Source organism: Diadema setosum, chromosome 3, assembly GCF_964275005.1.
Source record: "Diadema setosum chromosome 3, eeDiaSeto1, whole genome shotgun sequence".
Lineage (NCBI taxonomy): Eukaryota > Metazoa > Echinodermata > Echinoidea > Diadematoida > Diadematidae > Diadema > Diadema setosum.
In genome coordinates, this window is record NC_092687.1 from 36,069,925 (window position 1) to 36,095,672 (window position 25,748).

At 38.3% G+C, this 25,748-nt stretch overlaps 1 protein-coding gene across 1 annotated transcript in view; it reads left to right on the plus strand.

The window, feature by feature from the left end:
- The window catches only part of LOC140226358 (plastin-3-like), a 38,392-nt gene extending 13,161 nt beyond the window's left edge, over window positions 1-25,231 (plus strand). Inside the window, exons 5-13 of the mRNA XM_072306843.1 lie at window positions 12,876-13,020; window positions 15,113-15,231; window positions 16,725-16,805; window positions 17,678-17,804; window positions 19,091-19,179; window positions 19,889-20,084; window positions 20,449-20,558; window positions 21,486-21,641; window positions 23,987-25,231. Coding sequence (XP_072162944.1) covers window positions 12,876-13,020; window positions 15,113-15,231; window positions 16,725-16,805; window positions 17,678-17,804; window positions 19,091-19,179; window positions 19,889-20,084; window positions 20,449-20,558; window positions 21,486-21,641; window positions 23,987-24,166 — 1,203 coding nt within the window. The 3' untranslated portion in view covers window positions 24,167-25,231. The remainder of the gene's footprint in view (window positions 1-12,875; window positions 13,021-15,112; window positions 15,232-16,724; window positions 16,806-17,677; window positions 17,805-19,090; window positions 19,180-19,888; window positions 20,085-20,448; window positions 20,559-21,485; window positions 21,642-23,986) is intronic.
- Window positions 25,232-25,748: the final 517 nt, after the last annotated feature.

Below are 25,748 nucleotides of genomic sequence, written 5' to 3' on the forward strand. Positions count from 1 at the left end.
TATCACTTTTTGGGATATCTCAGCCATTTGAAAACCAATTTTCATCAAAGAAACATTGAATCCTTCTTAAAATTACATCCTCTTTCATATTTCATTTAAGAGGTTTCTCATTATCTCGCTAATGTTCAAATCATGAATTCCCACCTCAACCAGTACTGTACAGTCCCTTTAAAGTCTGTCTTGTCTTTTTTCTTCCTTTTTTTTATGCTTCAGAGCTGTAAAAAGATCAAAAGTCATTATTATTTCATATTGCACTGTAGCTCATTTTAAAAAGGAGGAAATGATTATTCTACAGTAATAACGTAGAAGGTTACAAAACGTGTAGGAGGAATGGAATAGAGAGTGTACATAGGACATACTTTCTGCGCAGTGAAATACAGTAGATAATATATGATAGGGATGATTTGTACTTGTACATCATAGATCAGTCATATGTCATATTCCATACTTTTGCTACGAAATACTTTCTGTGCAGTGAAATACAATACATTGTAGATATGATAGGGATGATACATCCTAGAGCAGTCATACATCATACTCCATACACTATGTGTACTTTTGCTATTCACTTTACAGAATATTGAATGTGCATTTAAAGGTAGGGGATACCTTTTACAGACCTCCCAAAATGCAGCAAAACACTAAATATGAACCTCAGGGGACTTGTTTATACCACTGCTGAGAAATTTGGAAGTCAACAGTTATCTACAATTTGAATAATGCACAAAACTCAACTACTCAGTAGTTCTGTGTGTCAGCCACACTTAAGCCTTTTTGTTGCAGTCTTCTGTATTTTTTATCTATAAACACAAATCTAAAAGTATAAGAGCTGATGTAATAACATCTATATAGAGTGTGTGGCAAGAATGTATATAGAAATGTTTGTAAGTTTTGATGAACTTTCTTCACAAAATATACATGATGGACACACATGCAGTGCATGGGTCTGCAAAGGTAGCCTAGTAATGTACTGGAATTTACGGTGAGCCCCGAAATCAATTCAATTCAAAATCTAACGCTCAATAAAAATGTACTAAATGTTACCTTCCACTTTCAATACTTTATGGGAGTTTCTAAAATGATACTCTCTTCAACATACCACTGTATTTATACAACTCTTCATTTGAGGCATGCAAATGGGATTCCCTACCTTTAAAGTTACATGGTTGAGGCCCACTGCTTTTCTACATGCAATTGCAGATTCTGTTTCCCCCTTATTTTTCAAGGATATTTATCATGTGTCATATTGTTTAGTAGTAAAGATGCATTATTAGTGGAAAAGTGAGCAAAGAAAATGGGATTCCATCGGGAGTCGAACCCGAGACCTCCGGATTGCTAGACCGGTGCTCTACCGACTGAGCTATAGAAAGCCCTAGTACAGTGTTCGTCCCAGAAACCCCTAATTCTCATTATGATAAAGCCGTACCTACCGTAGATAGAGACAATGCACTGATAAACCTGCATGAATTGGCCTCAACACTTATTTGAGTTTAATGCCAATCTGTCAATCATTATAGAAGGGGGCGTGGTCTCTGGGAAGGAAAAGGAAAAGAGGAAAAAAAAAGGAACAAAAGTAGCTCTAGTCACATGACTCGTTACTGCAGGGAGATGTTCATTTCCATTTAAGGCTTATTCATGTCAGAATGTGCTGGTCAGTCTGCTTCTGTCAATAAGGAAGTAGCAAAGAAGAATAAGAGAATGAAAGAGTACTTTAAAGAGAGAGATGTAGAGGTATAGTTTTGTATTATTTGAAAGAGATGTGCTGAGAGAGAAAACTATACAAGTATAGTTCATGGATAAGACGCGAGTATATCATGTTTAGAGAGAGAGAGAGAGAGAGAAGTACATTCAAGAGGAAGAAATACACTGAAAATAGAGTATTAGAGAAGAGAGAGATAGGAGGATTGATAGAGATCTGTACATACAAGAAAAGGAGAGAGAAAGAGATAAAGAAACAGATGTTTTATAGGGAATGGGAAAGAAAATATTGATATTTGATGCTGTGTAGTAGGTGGTTATCTCTACCCCGATGCATGCATGTTCGGCACGATAGTGGATGCATTCAAACAAACTGGAAAGTACATATTATGAGATATATATTTGGAAATCAAGTTGTCATTTTAATCTGATAGTTTAAATGTAACATATTCCATCATTCCTCATAACAGAAACATGAAAGAACAGTTTGTACAGTTTGTATAAATGTAGGTATTGATACCTTAAAGGGACTGTACAGTACTGGTTGAGGTGAGGATTCATGTTTTGAACATTCCTATTAAAAGTAAGATAATGAAAAGCCTCATGAAATGTGAAAGAGCATGTAATTTTAAGAAGGATTCAATGTTTATTTGATGAAAATTGGTTTTCAAAATGGCTGAGATAGCCAAAAAAAGTGCTAATAATAAAAGGCGACATGCCACAACTTTATTAGGATCTGACTCTTTGTTTCACCTTTTTTTTTTTTTTTGATATCTCGGCCATTTCAAAACCGATTTCCATCGAATAAACTTTTGATACCCCTTAGAACTGCATGCTCTTTGACATCTCATAGAGTGGTTTCTGAATATCTCGCAAAACGTTCAAAGCTAAATCCTCACCTCGACCAGAACTGTACACACCCTTTAAATGTGTATGTGTACGTAGATCTGTATTCTTCATATTTCTCTGTCTCTGTTTTTTTTCTTCTTTTTTTTTTCTTTTGGCTGAGGATGTTTATAAAAGCTGTGCACGTCTGATAATACCTTTTTCTGTGTAAGCCATCTATACAACTGTGTGGTGAGTATTGATGGTTGTGCACATTTCTGACTTCTGTAGATTATGAAGTCATAAAAATGTGTGAAATATCACCAAATTAGAATCATTTGTCTGAACTGTCGGAACCAATTGATATGAATTACTCAGAAATAGCCATGAATGATTTGACACCGAAAATATATGCCCTTTTGATAGGTATAGCTCTACCAGTGGACAAAGAGATTAGTAAAAGTGTATTAATGTTATGTCAATAAATTGAAGGACAAAAGATATTGAGAAAAAAAAATAAGAGTAACTTAAAATATATGAATGAGTGTCTGACAATCACAGAATGCATAAGGGCAAGTCCAAGATATCGCGCACCTTACGTATGGGACATTCAGAGATTTCAAACCTCTGAAAAGTAATGAAGGAGCACTTGGATTTTATTGTTTATCATCAGGAGGACTGGTATCCCTGAGAAGAATATTGTGTTTAAGTTTGATGTCATTTGACCTTGGGTTAATGGTTTTATTAAGAAAAATATGCCAACTTACGTATGGGACCAGAGAAAAACTGGATTTTTCAAAATAAAGTTTGAACTGAAAATTCTCTGAAAGTACCTTACTGATCAAGTTCTGTTTGGAAGTGAAGAAAGGTACAATACTGAAGTATCTTTCAGCAAAGTTTCACTGCAAAAGAATAAAGCATATTTTCATGAAGTTGGTTTAATCAACGAAAGTACACCTTACGTATGGGACATGGCTCAACTTACGTATGGGACATTTGTCTTTAGTGCACAAATGCATTCATGGGATTGACTTTAAATTTCCCCATAGTGTCATATTCAGTTCCACAAATCATGCTACAACATGTAACAAATGAAATAGACTTCTAGGTGGGTACTTTCCCGGTTCAGGTACCTAGCAAAAGCTAAAATAAAACAAATAAAAGTATTTACCAATTTATAATTAAATGTCTTAGTTTGGATTCCGTCATGCATCAACACTGTCCTCATGATGTCTACACATACAGATACAGTATACTGACACTCTATTTCTAGCCCATTTGTAATTACTCTAGTCAATATTTTTTCATCAAATGAAAAAAAAATAAGCGAATTCTAGCTTGTGACCTTGATATAGCATACATGTACATGTACAATAACTAATTTGTAGTCTTGATAATTTCAACTTTAGAATCAAATGTCATGTACAATGTAATTTGCAAATACAGTTTGAAGTGGGTACTTTCAGAAGCTCTAGGCTTACCTTGCAAGTTGTCTAAGTTTTTATAAAGCTTTATAATTGTTTGAAATGCAGCACAAAACACAACAACAACAAGAGTACTTCATTTTGCTCTGTAATCATCATGTTTTGCCATGTGAATTTTAGCTGAACTGCAAAATCAATCAAATTTTAATGAAAGTTTTAGATTTTAAGGAGATAGAAGAATGTATGTACCAATGCTGTTTGTTTTTTTTTTTTTTGTTTTTTTTTTTCAAATTGCTTGGCTTCGTGTCTATGAAACCAAAGACGACAAAATTTGTGTTACTTTGTGCATACATACATGCTTGTGTAGTGATACAGGAAAGATTATCATTTGCACATTCAAATCTAGATTTGAAACACTTAAGTAACTCACTGATCTGCAAATTACAATTTTGAATAAATTCTAATAACCTCATTTGATCATACACTACCAGATTGCAATGTATGTTGATAATTGTGTAGATGTGGGGTACAAAGTAAGTATGAGTTGATGAAGGTGTCTCAGAGCACATCTGTCTCTTCAAACACAAAATAGAAAAGAAAATTGAATTCCCTATTTGTTTGTGTAATTTGTGTTTTTAGCACTCCAACCACAGAATCAGTATTGATATTGTGGTTTATAGCAAATGTAAACTATAGTCTTCATTTTACAGGATTTTCAGAAATCATGTTCATGACCTTGATAAGTCATGACATATTCTGAGGGTGAGCAGTTGAAATATTAACAATCATATCAAAATAAAAAGTATTCTCATAAGGTTTTTCCTTTGCTATCAACTCTAGTACTGACAAAGTTACCTGCTCACACCTTAAGTGATTTTTCTTTTCAGTAAGACCTATAATGTTGTCATTGATGCGCGCCATAAGCACAATTGTTTTGATTTCGCTTTTGAGGCTGTACAACCTGTGGTACATGCTGAACAGTGTACTGCACCTAAAATGACACTCAGAGAATCCCATTCTTGGACAAAGTCATTTTGTAGAGAGGTAAAGTTGAAAATGATAACTGAATTAAGAAAATGTCCAATATCAAAATGTTAACGGGGAATGTTAATTTAAGACCAGCTGCACAGCCTGTAATGAAAATAAGAAAATACAAGTATAAATGAATATTCTTTATTTTCCTTTCTTAATCATAGAATGACTCAATAATGCTGTTCTTACACTCTCCCTGAGGTCAACTGAGTAGGAGAGGCAGATATATAGACATATCCTTCAGAGTAGGTGCAAAGATAACCATTAACCAAACAAATGTAAGGACATATAGCATCCATGTCAAAAGGCGGTTTTCCCATTCACTTTGCATGTAATGTCCCATACGTAAGGCATTTGTCCCATACGTAAGCAGACTTTAATTAGTTATAAGATGAAGGACTAATTAAATTTCCTCATTTAGTTTTGCTAATCTGGAGTTGAAATGAATAAATTAGAACTTCCTAAAGTATGATTGGTCAATGTTACAAATCTTCAGAAAAAACTTAAAAAAACATACTCAAATCCTTACGTATGGGACACTATGTTCTGGGAAAGTGCATAATTTGCATAATTAATGTGCTGACCTTGTCTTACCAATTGCAGATTATACTAACTCATACAGGGGTCATGTCCATAAAGGAACTAGGTCAAGGACAAATTCAACTGATTTTAGATGAATATTTATAATTTGTCCCATACGTAAGGTTTGTTTTTGATTTATGCAAATCAAGGCCATATTTCTTGCATAAATTTGCATAATTCAATATTTTCTTTGCTGGAAATATATGATTTAACTCTTTGGCTACAACATGATATCAAGAACTTTTTGATAAAATCAAGATGAATTTTGAGCATCTGAGGGGACATTATCTTGGACTTGCCCATAATATATGAAGCAATAGGTAAATCATGATATTAACCATATCTGTAGGTATAGATCTGTGTATTAAAAGAGATGAATACAAGGCAGCTACGGAGTATGTGCAACATGCAATAGCACAACTCTTCATTGGCTATGTGCCATAAAGCATATTTGGTATTCATATACAGCCTACATGCTGCAAAACTCCCCTGGGGCTACTGATCTATGATGGCCTTGAATGACAAAAAATAATAAAACGACATTTCACAGGTAATGAGACATGTAGGCATAATTTGCAAACACAAGTACCAGTAATAATCTATGTTGATATCTGCAGTCACTCTCGTCACTGATGTGACAAATATAGAGTTAGCCTCTGTAGCCGTCACGGGCAGTGGAGTCGTATTACATGCTGTAGTTCCACTGTCCCCGCGTTCACATTGGTCCCCGCGACGCGGGGACAGCCACAAGAGATCTTATCTATTTTACGACTGACCGTTCACACTGGTATCTCATCTGTCCCCGAGCTGCGGGGGCATTTTGGGGCTTGGAGCGAGCTCTGCCACTTGAAACCAGGCAGAGCGCATGCGCACATTTGATGACCACAGCTGGACGCTATCAATTTCGCCCCAAGGTCACTCTCCCCTCCAAATCTTGTCCCCGTACCCGACTTGCTTCGCGGGGACGAGGGGACAAGTCCCAGCGAGCGTTCACATTATGGTTTTTGAGGAGAAAGTCCCACAGCTCGGGACTTTCCCCGCGTCGCGGGGACCAATGTGAACGCGGGGTGTCATGCCGTAGCGTGTTGACTTCTCTTGAGGCGAGTATCGACCTTCATGACATTTTTACAAGACTATAAATTGCATTTTATGGTGTGTGTTCTGAACCACGTTTCGCTTTTGCTACAACTAAAATTGCATCTTGATCTAAACTCTCCTAGAATAAGCCTTAAAAACGAAGGCAAACCTGAAAACAATACCTGGCATTACTGATTTAACCATCAATGAATACCATACTGCTTCTTGTGACAGAAAACAAACACACAAACAAAAATTGTTGGTTTACGCACTGTACATAACGTTTACAAAGCTATGTCAGATAGTATACATTGCATTGTAGTATTAACCCGTTGAGGACGAGTCCCGAGTATACTCGGGGGGATGTCTATGGGAAATGTGTAATGTAGCAAATGGGTTAAAGGCCTTGTTTCCTATCAATCAACAGGGTTGATCAAATTTAATCATGTTTTCTGGAAAAAGACATTTTTGAAAGTTTGTTAAAATGCTTCAGTGTTAAAGAAGAGCTATGTTGGAAAGAAAAGGATGAAAAGAGAATGTGCAATTTTGTCCTGATCAGCGTTTCATACTATTAAAGGAAAAAGATGACACCACGTCATGTGTATACTTGATTCAGTCGGTTGATCATGCCAATGTGATGACAAATTGCCTGAAATTTAATCAGAGAACTAGCATTTGATATCATGGTCTAAAGAAGATCAAGAGGGACAAAAAAAAAACAGTGTTTGAAAAAAAAAAAAACCACCCATAAACATTCACATATCTGAATAATGAGTTGTTTGTGAAACAGCAGCGGAATTTAATTAAGTTGACATGGTCTGCAGAAAATGGATGTGTTGTGACTGTGCTTAATCTGTGGGTAATCATTTTCTCAGTCCTGAGCAACTGGTTAATTATGATTGTAATAACAGTGACAGAATATATTGCATGTATTCTACCCCAGTGTAATTCTTGTGCGTGGTGCTGAATGCCACATTATTACACATTGTGGGCCTTTGAGGGTAGTAGCTTCCTCTGCAAAAAGGTCATTGATTTTGAGTTTTGGCGGGGGGGGGGGGGGGGGGTGGGGGGGGAGGGGGCTTTTATAAGCGAAAGCAAAGTAACTAGAAATTAAAGATTGGCTGAGTGACTCATTGGATACAAGCCCATATCACAACAAGCCATTTAAGGTAAGAACGTCTTGCCTGGAAATGCTACTCTCTTGGCATGCGGCCAGTGGCTGATCAAGTTGTACATGTATGTATACACATCATAACTGGTGTGGGAGGGCAATATACAGACCCATTACCTCCACCCACAGGGTTTGAAAAGTTTATTGAGGGTGGATAGAAGTCCCAAAATGACATCTGTCGAGATACTGAAATGGATATTGCATAATTATTGAGTGTCGGTGTTAAAAACATTTTGTATATTCCCTGTAGGAGGAATGAAGCTGTCTGTTATATCATGTGAGTTTAACCCATTGAGGATGAGTGCCGAGTACTCTCGGGCAGGTGTCTATGGGAAATACATACAACGTATTAAAGCAAAATCAGTCCGTCCTCCAACGAGTTAAGAATCAGGGTATCTTTCCAGTGTTAAGACAATTCATCAATTAAGTGACTAAACTAGAAATATCTGTTCATATGAAGCATCGGTGTTAAAATGCTAGTGGTATGATCAAAAGCATGTGTCAATTTTCTCCTGTTGCTGACATTTTTATAATCAGTTTGAATGCATAAATGTATCAAGTGCATTTGCGACATGCTACACCATGTACTGTGGGACTACACATTGTCAGCAATGATATGGGGCTCAATAGAGCCTTTCAGATTGTGTATAGCTACGGGTGTAACCATTAAAATGAAAGTGTCACCACACTGATACCAAAACAGATATCGTGATGGTTGTCTCCTCTTACTCCAAGCTACATGATGGAGTGGGAGCTAACCACCGAAATTAATTTTCAATTGAGACGAGTTTGCCACAGAGGCCTAGCTCACGATGACACTTGTAAACTGAAATTGATGATTCCCTGACGTACAATTGAAAGTGAAATGCAAAAAAAATTGATCTGTACTTGAGAAATCAACCACGATTAGGTTGCAGATCAAGTGCTTAAATATTACTCTCATCATGGTTCACAGGAGGAGTATACAGTATTGTAAATTGCATATCAAAGCTACAGTAATTGTACTATTGTGTTGTCATTGACAATGATATACGTTGTAATATACTAACATTTTGATAAAATCTGTACAAATTGAGTATGCACTTTTAAGCAACCACCAGGTTCCATTTACTGTAAAAAGGGGAAATTTTCACTGTGTTGAAATTTTCAATCATTTCGCGCAACCAGAAACTATCGCAAAAATAAAAGCATGCAAATATTTTTGCTTGCCATACAATGTATGTTCCAGTAGTTGATGTCATGATTCCTCGGAAGTAAAAACGCACGAAACTCTTCTTAATATGGGCGAGCGCGAAAAGTTAGTCGGGCGAAAATATCCGCTTTTACATTAACTCTTTGTGTCCCATGGAAATTGGACAGTGAGTACAATCCTGTCTTGCTTTCTATGCCAGTGGACACTGTACACGAAGGGTTAATTCTCGGTGCTCATGATGCAATAATGGTCGGTTATTTGATACTCTCAGGGATTTTTTTTTTTTCTATCTGTTTGTCCATTCATTTCCTGTGAGGTATTACAATTCTGAACATGAGGAAGTTACTGTATAGTGCCCTTGCAGCAAATTTAAAATGGTAGTGAATCTGTGGGTAGGTAATAATTGCTATCACAGTTTTGTTTCATAATGTGACCACGCCTGGACTGAAAGTGAAATGCAGAAAATTCACATTTGCTGACAAATAAGGAAGCGTGTTGAGTAGAGTTCTTGGTTTCCTAGTGGTTGTGATGCTGTGAATGTTGAGATAACTGTACTCCCTTAAAAGGGTATGAGATAGAACTCCCTAAAAAGGGTATGAGATAGCTCTTGTAGTGTTGATGGTGAGATGGTTCCCCAAAATGGTATATAAGTTAGCTGTTAGTGCTGATGTTTAAAATGTCTCCATAACAAGGGCATTATAACCACATGTTGATGTTGAAATGATTCCTACAAAAGGGCATGATTAAAAGATGTCACATTTTGATGTTGCAATGATCCCTAAAAAGAGCATATAACCACATGTGTTTAGGATCATCCCTAAAGAAGGGGCAAAAGATTGCTGTAGAGTTAACCCATTCAATACTGAATTCTGTAATCCCTATAGACTTAGTACACAGGTCACCAGGTTCCCGTATGGAACGGGTTAACCTTTGAGATGATTTCCCAAAAGGCAGAAGGTAGCCATATGTTGCTGTTGAGATCATCCCTAAAAAAGGGTATATATTGAAAGATAGGTATAGAGTTAATGTTAACATTATTCCCTAAAATGGGCATGAGATACAATGTGTAGCTGTAGTGTCAATGTTGAGATGGCCAAAAAAAGTGGTAATGGTATGAGAAAGCTGTGGTGATATCTTGATTTTTTTTTTAAATCACGGCTCCCAAAGGTAACATGTACCTTTAAGTTCATGCTATGTTACAGGCCCCGTGCAAATAATACACTGAAGATTTTGGAAGTTTTACCAAAATTGAGATGTTCCTCCCAAAACGGGGTAAGAGACTGGCACAGTCATGTGTTGATGAGATGCCTCCCCCCCCCCCCCCCCACCCCCTCCCCAAAAAAAGAATTATATATTATATAATTATAATAAATAAAGCTATAAGTTTTAATGTCGTTGTCTGTGTTAAGATGGTTTGCAAAATAACCAAAAAAAAAAAAAAAAAAGAAAAAGAAAAAAGAAGAGAAAAAAAAGAAAAAAAGAAAACAATTATAATATGAAGGTGTGGTAGTCTTGCTATTTAAACAGTATTGCAGTAGCATAAAATATTGAGAACAGATGACTAATTTCACCTCACCTTTGTACAAAGCCATTTCTGTTGCAGGCAGGGTGTAGTTGTGATAGCATATTAAAAGAAGGAAATTGTGCATTTGCTCCTGGAGATTTTTTTTTTTTTTTTTTGGGGGGGGGGGAGGGATCTTATTTCTTTTTCTCTCATGTTGACAGCTACAAGAAGTGACATGAAGAAAGAATTCCTCGGGTACAATTCATCACACCCCTTAAATACTTATGACATTTTTGTTTCCAGTTTTGAAAATAACATTCTTCCCACTAATGATTTTGTCCCATGGTATACGTTGTAGCTACATGTTGTACGTGCACATACCGGTACTGTATGCGTGCACAGACTTATAAAGATTTATTGACCACATGTAAAATATGTGTCGGCTACTTTCACAGCTGTGATAAAGCATTGTGTTTCTATAGTTATATACCTGTTTATTATATTCAAATTTATAGTCTGTCTTAGCTTTTTCACCGTCCGTGTGCTTTGAGTGCTGATTGGTGCAATAAATCCATGTAGCGTATACCCGTTGCACACACTGTCCAATGTCCCTGGCACAAAAAGGGTTAAACAGGCAGAATGACAGCAGTAATATATTCCTTAGAAGTCAATCTCGGGCTACTGGACCTTCATAAACGTGAGAAGATTATCTTTTTTTTTTTTTTCTGTATAAAAGATGACATTCATAAATCATCAGGTACAACTGTACATTTGTAGTCTATAGGAAAAGAAACACACCTGTTGCAGTTTGCTTTTGTAACCAAGACTATTATTATTACACAGTTCCTTAATTACCAAGAGTGTATAATTTCAAACATGATTGTAATGACGCATCTGTAGAATTACGATTGAAATTAAGCTTTTTTGTCCTGTGTATGAAAACTAGATTTGCAGTTCACAGGCGATTTTAACAGTAATTCCAGCCCTGATTCAAATGACGGTCCAGAGGTATCTTTTAATTACAGTTCTCGAGAATTTCGAAACTAAACTGTTGTTTGTACTGATTGAACTCCAAATCATTTGGGGGTTGGGGAGTTTACAGGGACATTTCAAGCACTCCTGCAGGAAAAAAACCACCATCCTCAAATGCTCACACTGCAGTCAAAGCATGCACTACAATTTGTATGTACCACTCGAGTGATTGATAGGAACTCAAAAGGAAGCAACGCCTCCCCTCCTCATTCTGAAATTCGAAACCGCATAGTTGCTATTCTTACATCTTTTTTGAAATGGGACCCTGGTGCCTCAGACTGGACTCTTCCTAAACTGTTGTTTTTGTTCTTCCTCCTCTTTGCTGTTCTCAGACTGGACTCGAATCAGTCTTCTTGTATTTATTACCTCCGCCAAGGGAGGAGGTTATGTTTTCGTTACCGTTGGTTTGTTCGTTAGTTCGTTTGTCTGTGCGCAAAATAACTCAAAAAGTAGATAACGGATTGGGATGAAACTTGCAGGAAAGGATGAGAATGACACAAGTAACAAACGATTAACTTTTGGTAGTGATACAAGAATTTTAGGGGAATTTATGGAGGATTTTTGATATTTTGACATGTAGGGTCAAGGAACTTGGGAGTTCAGGCTGCGCGTATTTGAGGTTTGCATGCGCGCTCTAAAGTGTGTACTCTAGTTTCTGCTGGGGAGAGGCGCGCCGCGCATCTGAGGGTTTATGACGTAACAAAGGTCTATATTGGGAAATTGGGCAATTTTTCAGTGGGTGAAAATCACTAATCTCTATGGAAGAGCAAGATCATCAGTGGAAAGTAACTGCTCGGCGGAGGTCTGTGCTTTCGGAGTGCTTTTCTAGTTTTTTCTTCTCTGCTGTGTCCTCAGACCAAACTTCTTTGACCATTCTTGTTTGTTTCTTTGTTTGTTTTTCTTCTTTGCTGTTCTCAGTCTAGACACCTTGGCCTGAATTCACGAAGGTGGTACAATCTTTGTCCGTGGTTTAATCCATGGACAAAGACCGTAGTTTTGTTGACATTACATCAACGAAATGACTAATTTTGTAACGAAATAGGCCATGCGACAGTTGGTGCCCCATACAAAACTATGGTCTTCCATACAAAACTATGGTCTTTGTCCATGGTTTAAACCGTCGACAAAGATTGTACCACCTTCGCGAATTCAGGCCCTTGAATCATTCTTGTTTTTATTTGTTGTCTTCTTGTTGTCCTAAGAATGATTCACTAAATGATTGATTCACTAAATACTGGTGTTTGTTTTGATTTTTTCTTTTCCTCTTTGCTGACCTCAGACCGGTGTCTAAAATCATTATTTTTGTTGTTGTTTTTTTCCTTTAATTGCTGACCTCAGATTGGACTCTTTGCCAAGATTGATCTCCACAATGTGCCTGGCCTCATCCATCTCCTCCACGAGGGAGAAGAGCTGGAGGACCTCCAGAAGCTCTCCCCTGAGGAGCTCCTCATCCGATGGGTCAACTACCACTTGGAGCAGTCCGGTCAGTGTCCTCACATTAACCTTCAGACCTACCGATTCCCCTCCTCCCCCTCCCCACCCCCCCCCCCCCCCCCCATTTCTAAGGTTAACCTGTTGAGGACGGTTTGATTTTGCTACAACATGCATTTCCCATAGACGCTTGCCCCAGTATACTCGGGACTCGTCCACAGCGGGTTAATAAGATCTCGGTGTTCAGAGTAAATTTTCACAAGTATTTGTGGAAATAGCTGCCATTCCTTATATGATTCGGCACGCCATACACCGGGGTACCGTTGTAACCCGGGGTACCGCATTGTATAGCGCCATCTCATGCCCATTATTTATAATGCGTATCCGAATTCAGACACGCCGATTCTGAATTCGGATACGGCAAAGTCGTCGCAATGATCTAGCACCATATAGGTGTTTTTCGAAGTACAGTTGTACACTTGCATGCATTAATTGATGCATAATCACAAAAAGAAAACATTTTTGTGCATAATAATACTAAAAAGTATTTTGACACATTTTTTGGTAAGCCAGGGTACAGCGCTGAAAAAAAAAAATAATTAATTCAACAAAATGGCGAATTTTCATTTGGTACCCCAGGGTACCAAATACTGCATCATATGTGGGACCTCTGGGTTATTAAAGCTTAGCATCTACTGAATTCAGATTTGCCAAAACCCAATAAATCATTCTCTCAGCACTATATGGTTTTTGTGATGATGCGTCACATTTTACCTTTAAGCTGTCCTACAACGATGCCATCTATTACGTATTGCAGTCTTCCTATCGAGTTATCGTAACACTAAAACATTACATTGATATATATAATTCGCCATACACTTTGTACCTAATTACATGACAATTATCTACGAAAAAAAACAAACAAACAAACAAACAAAAAAAAACAACAACCCCAAAACGAATAAAATGTAGAACTGTAAAAGGTAATGTTGCCAAATACAAATGGCTGTAAGTAAATTGTTCTTCCTTTTTACAATGATCTACAGCTTTATACACTTTATAGTGTCATGAAGCACCTCACAGAAAAACAAAAATATCAACATGTTTTAACTTTTCTGGAAAACGGAAGAGCACTTGCCTTACTACTTCCAAAAGCTAGGGGAATGATATATCCTCATCGTATGTCGGGGAGAAGTGGAAGGAATGTGTAAATTCTTTTTTTTTCCTTTTTTTAATGTAACTATGCTGGAGGGATGGGTATTGAAGTAGGAAAAGTGGCGTGTTGTGCAAGTGTACATCATATGTGACCGTGCACCTCAAAACGAACATAAAGTCGCACACACTGATTTTGCGTGAGTACTGAAAATAAGTGAAATTGGTCAACCTAGCCGAACTTGACTTTTGCATATTTTCTGAAAGAGCGGGTCTTCTTTTACGTTATGCTATAATTTGGTATCATAAAACGGGCAGAAAAGTGTGTTTTTTTAGCAGTTTATCTCGAACATTTTTGATAGAATAGTGTGATTAGGTGTGTCTTAGAATCCCTTTTTCATTTCTGAAAAACCTTGTCCACACTCTTCACTTTCAATTCTAACAACTTTTGAAAGGATAGTGCTACTGCTTTGAAAGTTGGCATTAATTATGTACAGAATGTGTTAATGAGGCATGCTTAATTTAGGTTTAATCTCATGATCCCTTCATTGTTGTTACTCTGAGGGTTTACTTCCTGTTTTTTGTCCCATTCATCGCACAGCCAGCACGGTTTGATAAAGATTAAGCGCTTGAATAGACACTGTACTTCAGAGCCTCTTTTCTCAGTTCACACTTTTCCGGAGTTTGTGCTTTCTTTCCAATATATAGATAGGTTACGAGAGTCCATTTGATTTGAGTTATACATCATTTTAAAGCTTAAAGTATGCTTTTTCAGAATATGGTCTTACCTAAAAATTCATGTCTGGCGACTTTTTGTTTGTTTTGAGGTGCAGGGTCACATATGAAAGAGTCTGAAACACCACAATCCTGTGTTCTCTGTTCCACTGAATAATTCATAAGCATTTAATAGGATATTGGATTGTTGATGAAGTACGGATTATCTGTTTTAATATATATTAACCTTTGACATTCATGTGGTCTTTTGATATCAGGGTCCCCACGCCGCATCAAGGACTTCTCCGGCGACATCAAGGACTCTGAAGTGTATGACATACTCCTCAGGCAGATATGTCCCAGTGAGATTACTCTCCAACGTTTCGATATCAAGCAGGTATTGGTCACCCCTAAAATATCGGTTGTTGTAATTATGTTTGTTTGTCCATTTGAGTGTTTATTTGTATGTTTTCTGTTTATTACAGTTGAACCTCTCGTATCCGGACAAGTCGGGACCGGGGCTCATCCGGATAAGGGATTTGGCCGGATACGGGAGACTCGATGCTTTATACGCGTACATATACATACACATGTACTGATGTAGCGAATTGTAGTACCACATGTAGTAATGTGTATACTGCAACCTTTCGTTGTTACATTTGGGGATGTTTGGGGATGTTAATGTCTGAAGGTAAGCAATTTGGAAGGAAATTTGATGTAATGTATGTTAATCATGTTCGAAGTAATATGTAATTCATGTGTGTTTGTGTAGGAGTTCTCAAGGAGTTAGGAATCCCCCTTTCCTCCCGTAATTATCAAAACAAAAATCACGGCGAGATTGCGTCCGTATAATAGAGAGATCCGGATAAAGGGAGGCCGGATAAGAGAGGTTCAACTGTATATTCATTTTAATTTCAAAAAGCCTGTATGTGCTGGGTACTAATAGCTGGAACTTGTTCATCAACATTGATTGTTTTGAATTGATTTCTGAATTTCTTTTCCATACATAAATGAAATACAAAGTCAAAAGTCAGATGATTCCTCCAAACCTGACCTTAAAAGTTGGGCAGCCTAGTCAGGAGTTACAATGTGTATTAGTCCAACAGGAAGACCATGGTGATTGTGTTGATTAAAGGGATACGGTATTCCAAATGTTGTACGGGTAGCTGGCATGTCATTACAAAAAGCACTATTACATTTGTAAGTTGTACATGTGAAATGTTTTCTTCCAAATGATCAGGAACGGTTACCTATTGGGAAAGCTGATCACTTCATTAGAAGATTGGCTCGCCCTTGTTACATCAGGAGGATATTCATAGGGTCTGCTTTGATATTATTTCATAGTGCATAAACTGTAGCTTCATACCGGTGCGTAGCACACTCTGTCAATGTGTGTGCGCACACTTGTACAGCATTCATTGCCAGCTGGAATGCCATGTAGAAAATAGACAAGACGTTTCTGGAGTTGCTTTGAGCTGTAAAATCTTCAAACATGATAATGCAGGTTAAAGCAAATCTTTACCTGGCAATACAGGACATTCAGTTTATAACTGTGGTTTTCTTTATTTAGAAGTCGCAAGATTTTGATATCTGGTTTTACAGTATTTGATGTGATTCGATGGCATTTTTTCACCAAATGCATTTTACTGTACATGCATTTGATAAACACAAATAATTATGCATACACGTATGGATTGTACATACATTTTGTGTGGATCGTCATATGCTATCAAAAGCTTGACGGGAATGTTTGTATTTTTTTCTCTCTCTCTCCCTCTTTCTATCTATCTCTCTGTCTCTCTGTCTTTTTCTGTTCCTCCTTGTAACTCTGTCTTTTTGTCTTACTATTTCTGTTTTTATTTCTGTTTTTCTCTCATTTTCTTTCTCCAGCAATCAAATATGGAGAGGCGGGCAGAGCTGGTGTTGGGAAATGCTGACCTTCTCGGCTGCAAGGCGTTTGTCACACCCAAGGTATGTTAGTCACAGCCAAGGTACGTTAGTCACATCCAAGATACGTTAGTCACAGCCAAGGTATATTACATGTAGTCATATCCAAAGGTATGATAGTCACAGCCAAGGTACGTTAGTCACAACCAATATGTGTTAGTCACAGCCAAGGCTCGTTAGTCACAGCCAAGGTACGCTGGTCACATCCAAGGTACGTTAGTCACAGCCAAAGTATATTAGACTCAAAGTATATTAGTTTCTTCTTAGATGAGGCCGAGATTCACTTCACGCCGGGGTATGTTAGTCACATCCAAGATACGTTAGTCAGAGCCAAAGTGTATTAGACATATCCAAGGTACGATAGTCACAGCCAAGGTATGTTAGTCACAGCCAAGGTACGTTAGTCACAACCAATATGTGTTAGTCACAGCCAAGGAACGTTAGCCACAGCCAAGGTACGTTAGTCACAGCCAAGGTTCGTTAGTCACAGCCAAGGTATGTTAGGCACAGCCAAGGTACGATAGTCACAGCCAAGGTACATTAGTCACAGCCAAGGTATGTTAGTCACAGCTAAGATACGTTAGTCACAGCCAAGGTACATTGGTCACCATACATTGTACAGTCAACCTACTACAGTGACCACCTGTCTGTACCAACCATCTACCGTTTTCGACCACTTTATTTCCTCTGAACACGGGTGCTGCTAGTAACAGTAATAGTTTTCATTTCCTTTTATTCCTTAATTTAAGCAGAACACATACAGTTATACTTAAGTCCAGAGACTGTTCTTCCGCAGGTCCGTGCGGATATAAAATACAACATAAATGTATCAGAAATTAAAAAAAAAAATAATAATGAAAATAAATGAAATAATAATTAAACATTTTTCATTGTAGGATATCGTGGCAGGAAATTCCAAGCTGAACATGGCCTTCGTGGCAAACCTCTTCAACCACCACCCTGGTTTGGAGCCTCCAGGAGAGATTGAGTATGAGGAGATCGAGGAGACGAGGGAAGAGAAGAGTAAGGACTGCATCCCAACTTGTTACCATGGAGACCAGGCCCCATGGAACACTAGTGATCTCTATGTTGTCAGTTCTAATAATGGGCTATCCACTGCATTTTTTTTTCTCATTATCTTATTACAGTTGAACCTCTCGTATCCGGACAAGTCGGGACCGGGGCTCGTCCGGATAAGGGATTTGGCCGGATACGGGAGACTCAATGCTTTATACATGTAGAGTCTACATATACATACACATGTACTGATGTAGCCCATTGTAGTACCACATGTAGTAATGTGTATACTGCAACCTTTTCATTGTTACACACAGTAACAGACCCCAAAATAGAGGTTCGTGTTTGCAAGAATGAAATCATTTTCTTTTATAAATTCTTGGGATGATTTACCTAAATAATTATTAAGAAATGTATCCGTTGGGAATCCCCCTTTCCTCCCGTAATTATTAAAAAAAGATTTAAAAAAAATCACGGCGAGATTGCGTCCGGATAATAGAGAGATCCGGATAAAGGGAGGCCGGATAATAGAGGTTCAACTGTATGTTGAATTTGATTGACTGATGGGCTATCCACTGCATTTGTTTTTCATATTCTCATTATTTTATTGTATTGAATTTGATTTTTACTACCATAATAAAAACAACACTAAAGAACCCTGATGGGATGTTTCAAAATTTTCAACTATCCACTACCTTATTGAACCGTTTTCATGTGCCCAGGCACATAGTTATTAACGTGACATGTGTTTTTTCATCAGCATCCTGTTATTCCTCCAATAATTGACCTGTTTGTAGATTACCAAGCCCACTCTATAGATTTATTGTCTGGCAGTGTGCCTCCGTACAACAGAAAGGTCATCATGGTGCGACACAATAAGCCAGGTCATAGTTAGCACTAGTCTGCAATGACCTCTCCAACCACAGACTTTGCAAAACATGATAAAAATAGTCTTCAAGAAGAGCAGTTGAAAACAGCCATGCAGAAAGTGGTCCTATTCGACAGAGATTTTTTCTCATTAGTCAGTTGAATCGGAAGCAAAATTTGTTGCTTCTGGACACCTACGGAAGTGTATCGGATCACAGTCTGGTGAATCTGACTTGGTCGACTATCGGTCTTTTTCCTTTTCTTCTTATATGTCTTTCTTCTACTTCTTCGTCTTCATTTTTCTTCTCTTCCTTTTTTTCTTTTGTTGGGCTAGTAATGTACTCCGCATTAGCTTTTATATGGAATGAATATTCAGAAAAGAACAGGATGATAATGTTGTAAAATGTCTGTATGTTTGATTGCAGCATTCCGCAACTGGATGAATAGTTTGAACGTCAAACCTCACGTCAACTATCTGTACTCGGACCTGTGCAATGGGCTGGTCTTGCTACAGGTGGGGCTCGCTCAACTATACTTTCTTTTCTTCGTGCTAAGAAGCAGAGCAGGTTCATTTTGTAGTTCATTTATCTATCTATTGTCATGAAAAAGGAAAAGAAATCCAGAAAATATATAATCATACAATGTATCTTCGTATGTGTACAGTTGGATGTTTGATCTTTCTATGTGATAATTTGACCTTTTGACCTGTTGACTTTAAATGTTTGACATCTGCTAGCCTGGGATGGTGAATTCTTTGACCTTTGACCATATGATATATTTGATTGAGGTCTGTTTGCCTTGGATAATGAACTGTGACTGTATGATTCTTTAGCCTTTTGACTTTTGACCTTTTGACCTTTGTTAATCTTTTATAGTTGATTGATATCTGCTAGCCTGGGATGGTGCATTGGGATTGTATGATTGCATCATTGACCTTTGATTGTATAGTACCATTTCATTTGATTGAGGTCTGCTCTCCTTGGATGATGAACTGGGACTGTACTATACTATACTATACCTTTAGCCTTTTTGACCTTTTGACTTTTGACCCTTGTATAGTTGATTGACATCTTCTCGCCCGAGGTGGTACATTGAGATTGTATGATTGCATCGTTGGCCTTTAATCGTGTATTGATACATTTGATTGAGGTCTGCATTCCATGGACGGTGATCTGGGGTCTGTATGATTGTTTTGACCTTTTGACCTTTTGACCCTTTTCTAGTTGATTGACATCTGCTCGCCGGGGATGGTGAACTGGGACAAGGTGAATCAGGGCGAGAAGCTGAAGAAGATGGGCGGCAACATGAAGAAGGTGGAGAACTGCAACTACTGCATCGAGCTCGGCCGCCAGATGAAGTTCTCCCTGGTCGGCATCGGGGGCAAGGACATCAACGATGGCAATGACAAGCTGACCCTCGGTATGTTAGAGAAAGAGGGAGAGAGAGTTGGCTTATACTTAATTTATACACAAAGTTGGGCCCAGGAGCACTCCTTAAGATTTTCAACTTATGCTCCACTGAGCCTGTTCATGCAGAAAATCATTGCTGATTGCCAATTAAAAGCAAAATAAAAACAAAACAAATATTTTATTGTACACGTACAATATTGTACTTGTTGCGGACATGCGTTGTGTTAAAGGGGTAATGTTATTTCCCCTGCTTTCTGAAAGAGCTATTTAATAGTCAAAAGTGCTCTTTCCTTGTGTGAAAAAAAGTGCAAGCATGCTTTATCAAAATGTGAAAAGGATGGTGATGACAGTGGTTGATATTTCCTTCCGTCCAGCCCTGGTCTGGCAGCTGATGAGGGCCTACACACTCCGCATGTTGCAGAACATCAGCGGCTCTGAGAAGGCTGTCACCGACGCAGAGATTGTGGACTGGGCCAACCAGAAGGTACATTTATTTGCTTCTCCACATGAATCTGGGCCCAGTTTCATAAAAAAAGATGATATGATAGCAACTCTTTGTTGGAATGGCAATTGTCATGTTAACGAGAAGAATGCAGCTTCCCGATTGGCTGTTTCTATGGGAAGTTGCTATTCCAGCAAGAGTTGCTATCCTAACATTTTTTTTATGAAATGGGGCCCAGGTGGGGTTTCGAACAATCATGTAGAGCTCTGTGTCAATTAAGAGGTTCTTGTTTTAGAATACAGTCTGTGTCGTCATATATGTCTAATGACTTGCTTTTATAGAAAAATAAGACAAAATGACAGCATCAAAATATTAGAAAGAAGAAGAAGAAGAAGAAGATAAAAAGGTACCCTGTACAAATGGATGTGGCGTATTGGCACAGACAGAGTATTGTTAAAGTGAAAATTTCGGCATTAGTGATTTTTCATGCACATGTATTAGTAAAGAAGATGAATTTGGCATGTTTTAATTTGTGGAATAAAAATTTAAAATGTGACTGGCCAGCTTGGAACGAACAAAAAAAGGAAGTCAAAATGAATGTTTGACTTTTTTTTTACATAGATTCGTTTAAAACCGTGAGCTCTAAGCTTGATAGATACTTGTTTAAATAGGATCATCTCAACCCATTCAAAAAGTGTTTAAAAGATGTAAAGTTATCGTAACTTAGGTTCCATCATATTTCTTTAGCATTCTCAGATTCCAGCCTTCATGGGTCGACCTCTATGTTGTACATGTATGTGTTTGCAATATTCTGTTACACGTGTATGTTTCCTGGCGAGATATCATGTATTAATTCATATTGCTATATTAGATGTATTTTTTGCACCAAGAAACATGAAAATGAATTCAATCATAAAATAGAATTTCCCTTTCCATCATTCTGTTTGATTTCTGCCCTGATGAGAACAGCTTGAGCAAGCAGGCAAGGACTCGCGCATCAAGTCCTTCCAAGATCCGGTGATCGGCGACGGCCGCGTCATCATGGACCTCGTGGACGCCATCTCTCCTGGCAGCATCAACTACGACCTCTACATCGACCCCAACGAGGGAGCTGAGGATGAAGACGTATGTGTAAATGAATCCTCCCTCCTCCCCCCTCCCCTTCGCTCCACTCTTACAACTCCACCCTTAGAACTCCACTCTTTTTATTCTACCTATGTCATCCCGTCCTTGCAACCCCACCCCCACAACCCCATCCTTGAACTGCCATCATTGGAAACCCCCTGCTTATGTAAATTTCCTCCCTTACAAGCCTGCTGTTTAATACAGCCCCACTCCTTTAAAGGGATGATATATTTTTTGGTTGAGATGGTGATTCAGGTGTACACGGTAACTTTTTGCAAGGTAGTTAGAAACCACTTTAAAAATTGAAATATTAAAGAGCATAGCTTGCAATACTGCAATACAATAGTGCTAGACCGAGATCTAATGTTAGATTAGGCCCCACTGACATTTTGTCTAACACTAAACAGTTAACTCTGACTCTGTAACGTTAGATCTGGTACGCGGTAGACCTAGATCTAGACTAGTGTATTAATACTAGTGCTCATCTCATTTCATTATTTCTACTCATATTTTCAGCTCACCTAGATTTTCTGGTTCTGGCCAAAGCCATGGCCACCATGACTTTTCCTCTGCAAATCATGATAAATTTGCAGGCATGCCTGGACCGCAGAAAATTTTCAGTCACTGTGTGACTGCATGGTTAGCACTGTCACTCAGACTGTACCAGACCTGTACTGTGCAAGTGGTGACTACTGTGATGTGATAAATTCTGCAGTGCAGTGTCGTAAGCGTGCTGCAAAATTTATGCGCATGCAGCATGCGTATTCTGCACTCTGAGCGCGCTCAGTTTGCCAGCTTTGCTAGTCTCCAGAAAGAAACTTTTTCTACAACTTGTCATATGTGACCCGCTACAACAAAAAGGTCCTAAAGTCGCGCACGGTCGAAGCCGTGAAAATCAAGTTTGAAGTCAGAGCATGATAATTGGTCAAAACTTGTGATTTTCTGATTTTGACATATTATTGGAGTCTGACATGTCTTCTATCATCTGTCGAAATTTTGAAGCAAAATGATGAAAGGAAAGACCAAAAAATAGCGTTTTTCTGGGCCATGTTTTTTGGGTTTCAACCAAGCAGAAACCGGTTCGAAAATTTGGATTGAGCGCCACAGATAAGCTCCGCCCCTAACAACGACCGGAGTGATCTCATTGGTCAGTTTGCTGCTTGCCGCTAACCGAAGCGTGAAGCTCGCACACTGCCAAGTCGACTGGTGCGCTATGCCCAGCCGCTTCTCCTGGCATCCTGGTCACTGATTGGTCGGTGAGGAGACCGCCGACGCTGTGCTTGAATGAGCATTTCGGGGGTTGCCAGGGTTTACCTTCTATTGTCCGGAGGTGAAAACTGACTCGCGTGTCCCTTGATCGCGATTGCGTTGCAAGGAAAACTTTTAGGGCGCTTTTCTCGAAACAGAGATTTCCCATACGTCTCGACATGCTCTCTTTTAAACATCGATATCTCCGCAGCCGATTATTGTCATAAGATGTGTTATAATTATATCAATTTAAAGCAGAAAGATTAGGGAATTTTGTCATGCAATTTTCAAATAATCGACCTCACCCGACTGTAGGATTATTTTGTTGTAGCGGGTCACATATGATTCCCTGCGGGCAGAGTCAAGTTACTGGTGAAACAATCTTTTAATATCTACTCCCCTACATTATAGAAGAAACTGCTGTTTAAATTGTTTTAAAAATTGATAGAATTTTTTTTTAAGATATTAGAAAAAAAAAATATACAGGAAGGACTACAGAGTCTGAATGATTAGACTAAATTGTTAATTACTGCTTTCTTCCGCAGGTTTTGTTAGTTACTGCTTTCTTCCGTGGGGAAACTTGCAAAGTTGAATCAACTGGATACAGTTACTGCTTTTTGCATAAGTGAAAAATTGTATTTTTGGTCACTTTCTATTTATTTTTTTTTTTTTGCATAACTGACTTATTCACATTCAAGAGCATTGGGTAAACTATTCATTTTTGCAAAAAAGTAAAGATTCATAAAAATGTCGGTTACTGCTTTTTTCCGTAGGGGGGGGGGGGGCAGAATATTCTATGAGGAATTCAAAGTTTGTTTGATGAAAATTGGATTGAAGTGGCTGAGATATCAAAAAAAAAAAAAAAAAAAAAGAAGAAGAAGAAGAGGAACTAAGAGGAACTAATGAAAAGGTTGGGCTAGAACCAATTTGCTTTGCTTTGTTTTTGGATAATGTACAAGGCATTGTATCACAGCCATTTCAAATATGTTTCTAGTTGGTTCCTCATTGGTTGTACCTGATTTTGATATGTGATTGATGGTGTTTTCTAATCTTCTCCTATTTCACCCCTCCCCCCCCCCCCCTCCACCCCCATGCAGCAAGTGTACCAGAATCGGCTGCAGAATGCCCAGTACACCATCTCCATCGCTCGCAAGCGAGGCGCCATGGTCTACGCCCTTCCCGAGGACATCGTAGAAGTCAAACCCAAGATGGTCATGACGATCTTCGCCTGCCTCATGGCACTCGCCCTTGGCACGGAGAGAGAAAACTCAAAATAGATGGCGACCGTAAGATGGATCCTCCAGTGCTGGTGGGGAAAAAAAAAATGTAAGCCTTTCGCAAGAAAACAACCAAAAAGACTTGTACCACAATATGATGTTTGTACAATGCTATTGTAATCATGCACTAAATTTACACCTTTATTCCCTTTATTTTCTTTTGTAAGGGTTATAGAATGTGTACAGCTGTAGTTGCACAATTTTTTGTTGCTATTAAATCACAACATAATATGGGATTTGGATATGGTTTCCATTCTTTTCTTGGACATGGAGAATTTTTGCGTATGTACAAAATGTATTTTGAGATACCATGTAGTTGTCCGTTGTATCCTCTGGTTTTCCCTTACCCTAGTAGAGTACAGTGGGTATGGGTGAAGTCAGTTTTATGTGGCTACATGCTTGCATCCAAATGCAACTATGCTGAATATCTGTCAACATGTAAAAGGTATTGAGTGGCATTAATGCCAAAGGGTCAGATAATTCAGTCAGGAAGTCTATTTTTTGAAGTGATCAGTATCAATGCATATAAAAATATGTACAATAGAATAACTTTAGGTGTTTTGTTTACAGTTACTGTAATTTCGAATCTCATCCACAGAGAGATATAGAGGTAATGTGAATAAGAGAAAGTCGTTTATGTTACTCTTTATAAAAAGATACAAAAGTCACATTGTATAGTTCTATTTTCGTGCAGGATGATGCGTATGTTGCAAGGCATGCATATAGTGTAGTATATTTGTCAAATGGAAGAACCAGGGTTTGTGTTGCGAAAACAAAAGCGAGCTGACATTTTGATTTAATATTTCATGTTATTTCCTTTCCATTGTAGGTTGGACATCTCTGTATGAATACTGTTTTACAACATGTCTGGAAAAAAAAAAAATGATTGCTTGTTTTCTGATGTGGATGCCATTCCTGCAAAAATGTATCATTCTTCTCAATTTTGCAGTGAAATGCATGTTATCTGGGTCCATATTCTAGATTCATAAGTGCCGCATTCTTATCAGCGTCCATAATATTGGTGTGTGTGTGGGTGTGTGTGCATGGGTGTTCCTCTTTACACAGCACAATATGCCTATATGATATATCTTTTTTGATGTACGTAAATAACCCTCAAATGCCAAGCGTGATATTATCCCATTTAGTACAGATTGATTTTAGCTACAACACGCATTTTCCATAGACACCTGCCTGAGTATACTCGGGACTTGTCTTCAACGGGTTAAGAAGCAAAGCCCATTACATCTGGACATGTCATACTGTATCTGCAAGTCCTATCGATTTCTGAGTGTGTCAGTTGAATTGTTTCTGAATGTTCTAATGTTTATGTGATAGAAGGGAATACACTGTTAAGTCTGCAGACTGATGAAAGTGTCTTTGCTACTTTCAACGATGTATTAGGCAGGGCTCGACACTAACGGTGGCCCAGTGGCCCAGGGCCACCAAAAACGCACGTCGGGCCACCAAAATTTCAAAAATGAAGAATTTGGCGGCCTGATCGGGCCACCAAAAAAGGTCGGATGTTTGCCTTTGGGCCACCAAAAATAAAAGTTAGTGTGGAGCCCTGTATTAGGAAACAGCT